Source organism: Manduca sexta, unplaced genomic scaffold (assembly GCF_014839805.1).
Source record: "Manduca sexta isolate Smith_Timp_Sample1 unplaced genomic scaffold, JHU_Msex_v1.0 HiC_scaffold_63, whole genome shotgun sequence".
In the NCBI taxonomy this organism is placed as follows: domain Eukaryota; kingdom Metazoa; phylum Arthropoda; class Insecta; order Lepidoptera; family Sphingidae; genus Manduca; species Manduca sexta.
The window spans coordinates 400,318-412,799 of record NW_023595440.1 but is presented as its reverse complement, the minus strand read 5'-3'; the positions used below and the strand labels follow the sequence as shown (position 1 = coordinate 412,799).

General features: G+C 36.8%; 1 protein-coding gene across 2 annotated transcripts; it reads left to right on the top strand.

Moving 5' to 3' along the window:
• Positions 1-4,401: 4,401 nt before the first annotated feature.
• LOC115454063 lies at positions 4,402-11,596 on the top strand. Of its 2 annotated transcripts, none has more exons than XM_037447174.1 (4): positions 4,402-4,536; positions 6,074-6,302; positions 7,533-7,613; positions 9,257-11,596. In XM_037447174.1, the coding sequence occupies exons 2-4, from the start codon at positions 6,074-6,076 to the stop codon at positions 9,862-9,864; spliced, it is 918 nt and encodes a 305-aa protein (XP_037303071.1). In that variant the 5' UTR covers positions 4,402-4,536; the 3' UTR covers positions 9,865-11,596. The 2 variants fall into 2 exon arrangements, with proteins under 2 accessions (XP_037303071.1, XP_030038668.2); XM_030182808.2 differs by lacking the exon at positions 4,402-4,536 and adding an exon at positions 5,316-5,375.
• The last annotated feature ends 886 nt before the right edge of the window (positions 11,597-12,482 follow it).

Sequence of the window (12,482 nt, the reverse complement as noted above, 5' to 3'; positions counted from 1 at the left end):
GGAATTCACTCCCTCTCGAAATCAGAACGGCTACTACTCGGTTGGCCTTCAAATTGAGGGTACGACATCTATTAGTGAATGGATTGGAAGTGTCACCTCCGTAATTAATATATATATTTATAGTATGCATTTTATGTATTAGTATATTATTATTAATTTTTTTTGTATCTTATGTCTACATTTAATTTATTTATAACTCATTAATATTTGTATATATCGTATTATTTATATTAGCTGTTGTATTTGCTCACCGCAACAGATTTCTTTAATGCACCTGCCATGATTATCTCTGCTCCACCCTGAGGTTAACTGAGAAAGAATGCCTACGGCATTAAGTCCGCCTATGTACAATTTTGTATATAAATAAATAAATAATCCGAAAGAAAATAATATCATACTTCGACGTTATACATCTCCTGACTGTCAAACCACCATATTTGTTTTATAAATAGCTCAATTTAATCTGAATTTACGGTACAGTGTAACTCTCAGCAATATTGATTACTAGTCTTAACTAGACGTAAATAAAAGCACGAAACATTTTTTTCTTTTTACAATAAAAATCCAACGCGTTTACATAAGAAACCCATATTTTGAAAAATCTCACGTGAGATTGGGGGTTGAATAAACTCTCACGACATCTCACCAGGGGGGTAGGGAGTCACAGAAAATGTAAAAAAAACACCTCACGTAATTTATGGACGCTCCCTTACGTGTTTAGTACTATCTACACAAAAAAATATATGATACCTGCGTGGTTGAGCCGCGTTGAGACTGGCCGCTGTGGCTGAAATTGGGTTAGAAAGCATCAATCATTGACCTGTAGCGTCATAAAGGTTGACACGCCACTCTGGAGGGACATATGGTTACATTTCTCTATGGAAGAAGATTCCCAGTGAGAGTGTTGTTTGTGACCGTCCGCGTCCGACGGTTCCTATTCGGACCCTTTCTTTTAATTTTATCCGTGGTGCTTTATAACTAGCTTATCTAGTTGTAAACGTCCCTATCCTTGAGGTTAGAACGCCTCCTTAGATCTTGATTTTGTCACCCACATTGCTCTGGAGGGAAGTGGACAATTAATATTTCCAACTCCTCCCTATCTTTCTATTTGATTAATTTCGTTGCGGGATAATGACATATTAGTGTTCCCTGAGACTCGCCGAGTTACACCGCTCGGTGTTATACAATGCCACTGCTGATCCTTACAGGAGTTGTAGTGGTGGGTGTGAGGGCGGGAAAGTCTAGGTTTCTATTCGGAGTGTATATGTTACACGTCGCGCAAATTCTACTATCGCAAGTCCGAATCGTCTGTCGCCATCTAGCGTCATTGTTGTGCGTTAACATTACAATTATATCAATACCACATCGGTCTTCTCGTAGTTCCATTGATGTTGACGAGATGGCGGTATGTACTTTAATTATTCCGCCACAAACCCATATAAGATAAAAATTTACCGAAAATCTGTTGTTATAATCATTTAAATGTATAAATATTGATAACATCTTTAATTTAAATTTCTTCTAACGCATTTAAGTAGTAAACATTATTTATTTATTTAAGGACCTCCAACAAATGATACACGGCGTATAATAAATACAATGTCGTAGTATTTGTACAATTAACAATGTGATGTGCCTCTTCAATTATAGGAGACCACAGCATGCAAATGTATATATTAGTACAGCGGCAAAAATATCATCCCGACTTCGCGCGCTTAATTTACACTTTTTGAATAGTTTTATACACTTAAATAGAAAATAATGGTTTAGGTGTAATGTTAAGACTATAAAGTATCGGGGAAAAAAATCAAGTCAATTTTCAATCACATGCATATTCCCTATAATAATATCAGCCCTGTATTATATACTTGCCCACTGCTGAGCACGGGCCTCCTCTACTACTGAGAGGGATTAGGCCTTAGTCCACCACGCTGGCCTAGTGCGGATTGGTAGACTTCACTCACCTTCGAAATTCCTATAGAGAACTTCTCAGATGTGCAGGTTTCCTCACGATGTTTTCCTTCACCGTTAAAGCGAACGATAATTCACAAAGAATACACACATGATTTTAAAAAAATCAGAGGTGTGTGCCCTTGGGATTTGAACCTGCGGACATTCGTCTCGGCAGTCCGTTCCACACCCAACTAGGCTATCGCCGCCATATTCCCTATGATTCCTGCATATTTTCAACCTTGTTAAAATAATGTAAGGCTGAAGTTTAATAACCACTCCTTATAGGGACGTAGCAGTTCGTCGTTTCGATCGGAACTGTGTGGGATAGTACGGGTGGCCGAGTCAAACAAATCTTATGACTAAATACATAGCTCAACAAAAACAATATTTTTTTATTGCTCCAGATATCACTGCAGATTTCTATGTTTATAAGTCCCTAGTTTTTGAATATATTCATAAAAGTACTACAATTAAACATCATATGTCCACAATATATTACTTAACGTAGGTAGTTTAATTTTTTTATAATTTGAATACTGTGTCATTAATTTCACAATAAATATTTACTTATATCACTAAAATTGTTGATTTCTTGCATCTCCTAAAGTACACATTACATTAATTTACAACCAACACTATTTAATAGACAATTTTTACTGGTGGTAGGTCTCTCATATGTGAGAGTCTGCTTGGGAAGGTACGACCGCAATGTCTATTTCTAGTAAGCAGTGTGTAGTCACTGTTGTGTTCCGATTTGAAGGACATTGTAGCCAGGTTAACTACTGGACATAATGAGACTTAACATCTCATGTTTAGGTGAATGTTATACAAAGAAAAATCTATTTTTCGGATTTTATCGCGTTATATGTTAATTTGTAAAATGTAGGTGGATACTGACACTTTGACTTTTCGGATGACCAACGCTACAGTCCGCCGCGTCCAAGACTGCAGTCTTCGAAACGTCGAGAGAAAATCTATATATATAAAAATGAATCCCTATTTCCCTTGGTCACGCCATCACGCGTGAACGGCTGGACCGATTTCACATTTTTTTGTTGTTGTGTTTGTTATTATCAGAAGGTTCTTATAAAAGAAAAAATTCAAAAAATTACGCGGAAAATTAGAAAATTTGAGAAAAATTAACGAAAGTATATTTTATATAACAATCACTTGTTTGAAATAACTGTCAGCGATTGACAGAGCGCGCTGCAAATTCACAGTTAAGACGGGACAACGTCTGTCAACTAATTATAATATAAAAACCGCCATAAAATGCGCAAAATAATTTTATTATGATGTCAGAAGTAACCTCTGATCTGCCGCCGTTGCGCGACATAGTATACAATCAAATTGTTTTACTCACATTTCTATGCATACCCAGTCCACACCGAATAAAAGTATAGCATTTACTACGAATTCACGTAAAAAACATTGTTTACTAGTTGACCCGGCAAACGTTATCCCATCTTAACTATGAATTTGCAGCGCGTATAATTTCAATCGCTAAAATTAACTTTTATTTTAATTTTCTAACGTTCCGCTCAACTTCCTTAAGTTTTTCTTTCATAAGAACCTTCTCCTGACAATAACAAACACACCAAAAAAAATAGTGAAATCGGTCCAGCCGTTCACGCGTGATGGCGTGACCAAGGGGAATAGGGATTCATTTTATATATATAGACTAGCGACCCGCCCCGGCTTCGCACGGGTGCAATGCTGATACTATATACACTACAGAAAAACTGTGAACATTGTATATAAAAACATAGCGGCCCGCTCTGGCTTCGCACGAGTATAACATAACAAAATAACAGTATTTCTCCACTATTTAATGGATGTTATTATACATATAAACCTTCCTCTTGAATCACTCTATCTATTAAAAAAACCGCATCAAAATCCGTTGCGTAGTTTTAAAGATTTAAGCATACATAGGGACAGAGAAAGCGACTTTGTTTTATACTATGTAGTGATATTGTGATCTAAAATATAATGTTTTCGTGTGATAGATTCCAAGAAGTAACTAATTGTGATATTAATTGTTATTAAAAGTATCTAGTTCAAAATGTACTAGCGATTACATGCTTATTGAATCAAAATTAAGTAAACTGAGATAACAAGATTGTGACCTCTCTGCTATAATGAAAAGTTTCGCCCAAATAGTTTGAACTACACTTATACATGTACTTCGATAGAATACGAGCATATTATGTCAATGTGTTGAACAGTTTCCGAGAAAACAATTACATCATGTATATTTATGTAAAAATATGTATATTCAAGTTTGGACAAGTTTAATTATAAAGTTATCAAAGCTTTTAGGAAAACAAAACATATTATACCTACTATCATTATCTGAAACAGTGAAGCGATGACGTTGGTGGTCGAACACTGATCTTCCTGTATTTAGATATGCGTTGCGCGCCTTTGCGCGGCTATTAGTTGTGACCCGCACCACGCGCTACACAACTGCAGAACAAACACGAGTACACAGTAACTGATTACTAATTAGTGTGATTATTAAACAGTGATTAATTGTTAAATATATCGTGTATTTTGTTTGGTGTTTCATAATAATTAACGGTGAGTTTCGATTTTCAAATGATTGTTTATTTTCATACAATGTTTTAAATGAAGAAACATTATTAGAACGATAATGTGTTCCAATTTCGCCATTTTGTTTTTATATTTTTGTAAAAATTCCGTATTCATTATAAATAAAACAAAAAAAGTTACTGACTTTGACATGAGGAAGTTCATTTTTTTTCTTCGTCCTTAGAGGACAGGCTATAGTCTTACGACCATACTGCCTTGTCTTAAGTAATTATGAGGTTCATAACGATATTTTTTTCCTGTGCTCCGACTTACGATTCATTTTGCCTTCGATATCGTACTAGTTTCGGAATGGTCTCATTTTTTTTTTAACCTTGAACTTAGCGGATGCAGGGATCTCTTCGAAATAAAATAGGATTTCGATGTATATTTTTTCGGAGCTCAGTATAGTTTCAACATGCCTAGTTTTGTTGTTGGTTATGGCAGTGGTAGAAGGTCCATTTAACCTGATGCCTGTCGGCTTTTCTTCCTTATTTATGTATAATCTAATTATTATTACGATGATTTAACGATTACTTAGAATCGCTAATTTTTTCTACGTCATTTGATCTAGGATAATTACAATATCATTAGACTATATCTTTATAATATAAACAGTTTAATAGGGGACCGCCCTGTGTTTGATTTTGTACATTATTCTATATGTAATGATTAATAATACGAAAAAGAAACCCTGTTGCGAAAACTGCATTCAAAATGGTTAAAAAATGAGCCAGTAATTCATATTTCAAATATTACTATGTGCCGAAGTGGGAATATCACTTCATCTCATTCTTTCGCACGCGTCGTAATGCCCGATGACGTCACACGTGGGTATTGCGCCTCTTTTCTGTTTCTCGTTACTTACCCCTTCTACCGAAATTGAAAGACTTATAACTTGTTGATTTTTTACGATGGATTTAAATAATGCTTTCTGTGTTATAATTTATATAACGTAAATATTTGATAATAATAAAGAACAAAAATGAGTCCGGTCCCCTATTGTAATGATTTTTCATATTAAAATCAAAACTTTAAAGAACTCAACTCAAAAACTTTCTGATTGTCGCTAGATATGGTTGCCTTCCAAGCGTTATACACAATCGAATTGAGAACCTCGTTTTTGAAGTCGGTTACAAACAGAACCCAATTATTATTATAAGAGCTAAAACTAGACTAGAACTATAAGTGGCGATAGCCTAGTTGGATGTGGAACGGACCGCCAAGACGAATGTCCGCAGGTTCAAATCCCAAGGGCACACACCTCTGACTTTTCTAAAAATCATGTGTGTATTCTTTGTGAATTTATCGTTCGCTTTAACGGTGAAGGAAAACATCGTGAGGACACCTGCACATCTGAGAATTATGTATAGGAATTTCGAAGGTGTGTGAAGTCTACCAATCCGCACTAGGTCAGCGTGGTGGACTAAGCCCTAATCCCTCTCAGTAGTAGAGGAGGCCCGTGCTCAGCAGTGGGCAAGTAAAACTAAACTAGACTCATGCACTAATCTTTGCCTATCATTTTCAGATGCAACAAGAACCGAATTACTACATAGTGATGTTCAAAGTTAACGATTTACCCAAGTATGCAGTCGTCCCGACTTCGTGGGTGACAGATATAAGACATGTGAATAATAGTAATAAAGGCGTGCTTGCCTTGCCTACCGACGTGGCGTCGACTGAAGCTCGTGTGAAGTACAACGAGGCACCGGCGGCCGACTGGAAAGAGGTCCTGTGCGAAGTCTTACATAGTAGCGGTAGGTGCACCGAATCCTCTGACTTCTTACTAAGCAGCCCCGGATCTTGAATAGGGGACCGGCCTATGCTTGATTTCGTACATTATTCTATATGTAATGGTTAATAATACGAAAAAGAAGCACTCTTGCGAAAACTGCATAAAAATTGGTTAAAAAATGAGCGAGTAATTCATATTTAAAATATTGTAATGTGCAGAAGTGGGCGCGATGTGGGGATATCGCTTCATCTCTTTCTTTCGCACGCGTCGAAATTCCCGATGACGTCGAATGTGGGTATTTCCTCTCTTTTCTGTTTCTTGTTAATTAGCCCTTCCACCGAAATTCAAAGACTTATAACTTTTTGATTTTTTACCGGATTTTAATAATTCCTTCTGTGTTATAATTTATATTATGTAAATATTTGATAATAGTAAAGAACAAAAATGAGTCCGGTACCCTATTATTCTCGAGGCGGGACAAAATTTGGAAAATTCCGCCTCCCACCTATATTTTTACTTTTGTCACCATCATTTCGCCCAGCGGGAAATAATTTTAGTATTGATTGTATTGGATGTCTCAGTAGTCAAAGTTGCGTTAATGATAAATTATGTATTCGTCTGCCAGGATTGAATTTGTCGCTCTCTGAATTCGCCGCCAGGGGCATGGGCCCCGGTTAGCCCCCTTAGATCCAGGGCTGTTACTAAGTAATATAAATGCGAATCTTTGTTACAATATTTGAATGTTCGTGTGTTTTCAAAAGTGAACGCGGAAACAAGCAAATGCATTTGAATGATATTTGGTTAGATTAATGTATAGGCTATTTATCCCTTTATTGCTTTGAATGACGAGACGAGCTTTCCGTTCACCAGGTAGTAAACGATATGACCGATATTATTATTATTATTTAACAAAAGGCATAACACAGAACACATTCATTATAAACAATACTTAAGCACTGAATTACATTAAGACTAGATTGTATTCCTTAAACCTATGCCCTAATTGAAATTATACTACGGAAACGACTCTACAAAAAACAATTAACAAAATAAACATCTGCTTATACTTAATTGAGTTATATAAACATAAATTGTAGGGAAACTTAACTGTACTACCTATAAACTACTTAATTTTCGAATATATTTAAAAACAGCCCCGGCCTGCTGTTCATTATGTCAATGGTACCATGTTTAACATAGAGTTCATTATATAATCTACTCCTCGATATAACCGTTTTGTGTTGTCTTCCAGGCGACTACAGCGCCGCTAAAATCTACGTCATGGAACAGAACGAAGCCGCGCGGAAAGAATCATCAGCTCCGACCAACGAAGGTACTCACTCTCTTTTACTTTTTTTAATTTCTTTGAATGACAAGACGAGCTTGCCGTTCGCCTGATGGTAAGCGATACGATCGATAAGCAGCAGAAATACTAACACCGTGCATTACAAAGTATTGTTTGGTATTCCACTGCGCTCGCCATCCTGAGACATGAGATGTTAATTATTATGTCCAGTAGTTACACTGGCTACAATGTCCTTCAAACCGGAACACAACAGTGACTACACACTGCTTAACAGAAATAGACATTGCGGTGGTACCTACCCAGGCGGCAGTGGCGAAGCGTCCATACAAGCCGATTCCCATCGGCTTCCCTTTTAGGTTTTCGGTGACACTAAACAATATATGTAATAGGTAAATTAAAATTTACAACGTATTATCAGACTGGAAAATAATTATAATAGCTTAACTTATTAATAATGATCACTTAATAATGACATCTATCGGCCAGTAGCCCGATGTTTGTTAATTTAATCGCTATCGATTACTTGTTTTATATAACGTTAGATGGCGCATCTTGTATTTAGTTCCCCAGAAATTCCGTTACCAAAGTGAAATTATGACGCCACAGGAGCAAGGTAACCCGCTGTCAAGCGGCTTAATGTCGAAGTATGTTTTTTAATATAGATGGCAGCACTTTCTATGACTTTCTATGCTAGTGTTTGTTGGAATCGTGCGGAAGATATGGGCAAAGGGAACCCGAGCTAGTTCGGCTTCACGTTAACCGACTATGTATAGTTGTCACTTTTTACGTCCATCAAACGTCATAATTTATTATGCTACCAAGTTTCGGTGTTTGTAAATTGTCATATTCATTTTATTTTTTGATAGTTATGTGATAGTTATCAGCGCTTTGTTTATTTATAAACTACAAAAATATAGTGTATTATAATGGAAATAACTACCTGTGATCAGTTCAATGCCTACCTTTACGTAAGTATATTATTAGTCAGTGATTTCACATATTAGTATTTAGATGTTAAAATATTGGAAGTAGATCTGAAAGTTTTTGATTTTAGACACAAAATGTTTGTTAGAAGAAAATAAATATTATATTTTACTGAATTTAAAATAGCACCACGATACAAGCAAAAGTTAACGAATAACCTTTCTTGATTATAATTTAAATTGATAATTATATAAGTTTATCATGTAGGTAGACTTAAACTGTTGGTCTGTTTGGCGATCGTGATACCTATTTCTATTACATTTACAGTTTTATTTAGAAAATAAACAGATACTTTTAGGTAGGTAGTGTGGTTATTATTTCAATACTTACTTTTGTTGCTGTTATAACAAATTAATAGGTAAGTAGGTACTTATATTTGTGATTAATGGAAGAAGAATTATCTACGTTTATTGTTCGATTTTATGAATGTTTCAACTATTTACGCATAATAGGTGATTTAGTAGGTATGTTAACGTTTGGTAATTTCGAATCAAGACTAATCCGTTGTCTTAGTTTTTGTTTACCGATAAATTGCCCCGATATCTTAACCGACGCCAATTTTTTTTACACCGGGTTACCTTTTGAAAAATTTCACCCTTCGCCACTGCCAGGCGGGCTCCATTTCAATTAGTTCTTACATTAATAAAATCACAAGAACATTATGATAATAATAAACTTTTTTGCAGGGTCGAAGGCAAAGAAACGTAAAACGGAGCGGTCATCAGCTCCCAGGCCTAAACTCACTAAACTTGACAAAGAAACACACACAAAAACAAAAGCATTTAAACAAGATCACAAACAAATATTTCTTGATAACCTAAAAACGTTGTTCAATGAAATAATACATTTGGTGTTCGAATATACTGGCGCACATGGCGATGAATCTCCAGGGAAGATGATTGGAGGTATCAATGACTGTAATGGTTCTCCAAACACAGACGGCGCAAGATGGACGCTGAGACATCCGCAGCGGGGCCTGGGACTCGTAGAACTCATTAAAGACAGCAAGGTATATGTTATTAAGCGAGAACTCGAACACTACACGTCCTCTGCAGAGACGAGCAAGGACCTCGTGCGAACATTATTAACTCTCATCTTTACCGATGAAGCACTGTCTTCTTGCACGTTAAGATTGAAGAAGAATAAGTTAGACAGTAACGCTGTTAAGGCGCTATTGGATTACATGAAAAGTGTCACGCGTCGCAAGGGATGGGACAGCGACGAAGTTTACTTAAAGTACTGTATATCTAAAAATTTAGAGTATATGAGAACGAAAAGTACTAGACGTTGTTAAAGCGCAGTATCCAGAGAACTCAGTTTTTATTAATGCAATTGAACGCTGCTTTATGGTAAGAGATACGACCGCCGTGGACAGTAGCGATATTCGAATAACAAAGTTCTGAGTGGCACTCTACGCTCGTCACAATGAGAACATAAATGTTAAATCTGACAATGCCCAGAGATTTGACAATTCAAAAAATTAACATCCTGTTTATCCAAGAAAAAATCGTCTCAGGGGCCTTAAACATCCGCCTTCTCCGATAGCTTTTCCTGATGAACAGATTGTGAACGTGGAACAAACTCCCATAGGATGTGGTTGCAGCTGAAAATGCGAACGGGTTTAAAAACAAACTTGAAAAATATTTACCTGGAAAGTGAAACCGGAATCCAGAATTGCGGGATACAGGTATATCAGTTGAACAAACTGCCTGTCTAAGATATAATAAATAACAGATCACGCTAGCTACAATGTCCTTCGAAGCGGATTTTTACTGGTTGGCAGTAGAAATAAAAAAGCATTACCTGCCCAGACGGAGCCTAGATGAGACCAACCACCAGTAAAATGGTGAATTGCACGCAACCAGCATTAAAACATATGTCAAGTGCTAGATATCCACGCACGGGGCACATTGCCGCGTCTCTTTACACACAGTTAAGTGTGTACACCTCATGGTTCCCAAATTCACGTTGAGGTCTATGAGGACTTGAAAATTTCCTGGCCTTCTCCTCTCCAATCTTTGGGTTTCTTTTTCTTTCCTGAAACTTCCTTACAATCAGAGGCGGCCTTTGGGGGAGGCGAACCGGGCAACCGCTCGGGGCCTCTATTACAGAGGCCTCGCGTGGTGCCTCGCAGAACCTTTTCTTTACGTTCTTACCGACGAACCTGTTAAAACAGAAACGTTTTTTTACTCTGCCCGGGGTCTCGCGTCTGTTTATTTTTGTTTTCGCCTGGGACCCAGGGCCGTAGCTAGGGGGGGGCATTGTGGGGCAATGCCCTACCTTAAAATAGCCCGCCCTTAATAATTAACAAAATTGTACAGTACTACTGAACGAAAATATATGGCGCAGCGGTTTTTTTATTTTACGATTTGGAAGTTGGTCCCATAGTAAGAGTTATTCGTATTGATGGGTGAAATAACTCTCTTTCGAGATTTATGGGAATTTTGTCACAATCTGAACATATTCCCTTTTTTTTTTTTTGCTCCCTTTAACGAGTGAAGAAAACCAGAAATCGATTAAGCAGATCAGATTTAGTAACATTTTTATTTCCGACCTGCTTGTAATAACGGCTGCCCTACCTTAAATTCAAGTCTAGCTACGACCCTGCTGGGACCTAGCGTCGTTTAGAGCCGCCACTGCTTCCAGTTATCCCCTTCCAACTTCCGATCCTCCGGGTCCCCTATAGTAGCTAATCCGGGGGATTCCACCAGTGTTGCGAGGTCTGATACAAAAAAGTACCAGTTATTATGATAATAGTTACTTGTAATATCCATTTATTTTTATAATTGTCTATGTATGATGTACTGACCATTTCAGTTATTGTAGATTGAAATTGAAAATATGTGATTCACCTGGAGTACCCGACTGTACCACAGTATTACCTATTACCTCATAACTGTACCTGTCATTGTTAAATTAATACAGCGCGTTGAGCTGACGTTACAGCTCTATAAAATGGCGGAAGAAAGCTCAGTGTAAACAGATAAACTATTATTTATTGTAATAAAACTATTTTGCGGATCCTTCCTCGGTTTTTATATTATGTTCTCATGATGTTTCGAAGACTACAGCCTTCATGGTCACGGAGGACTGAGGTGTTGCTCATCTGAAAAGTCAGGTACAATATCTACCTATATTTAAAATTATACACCTTTTTAAATTTAGCTGTTGACGGTCCGATCTACGCAGAATGAGCTCACAGCGTCTTGAAGTCTGGCAGCCGGTCTTTTGAGTTCCGATTTAATTAAATGTAGAACTGGATGCCAGGCTTACGCAATCCGAATAGTTCATTTTAATGTCTAACATTCGCGTAAACATAAGAATTCGTATTATTTATATTTATTAATGCAGAGTTTGTTTTCTATTATTTTTATTTCGTTTTAAATGTTAAAAAAATACTTAAATCAATTACCACAGTTTTTATTCTCCATTATAGCTTCCATAGTGAAGTAAAATATTGTAAACTAATATATGAGAGAAAAAGTGGCGATAGCCTAGTTGGGTGTGGAACGGACTGCCAAGACGAATGTCCGCAGGTTCAAATCCAAAGGGCACACACCTCTGATTTTTCAAAAAAATCATGTGTGTATTCTTTGTGAATTTATCGTTCTCTTTAACGGTAAAGGAAAACATCGTGAGGAAACCTGCACATCTGAGAATTCTGTATAGGAATTTCGAAGGTGTGTGAAGTCTACCAACCCGCACTAGGCCAGCGTGGTGGACTAAGGCCTAATCCCTCTCAGTAGTAGAGGAGGCCCGTGCTCAGCAGTGGGCAAGTATATATACAGGGCTGATATTATTATATTATTATTAAATCATGATATGGAACATATTTATGAAATATTTTATATTGATGAAAGTAATGACGTTTTACAAATAGACGCGTCATAGACTAATAGAATTACATATAAA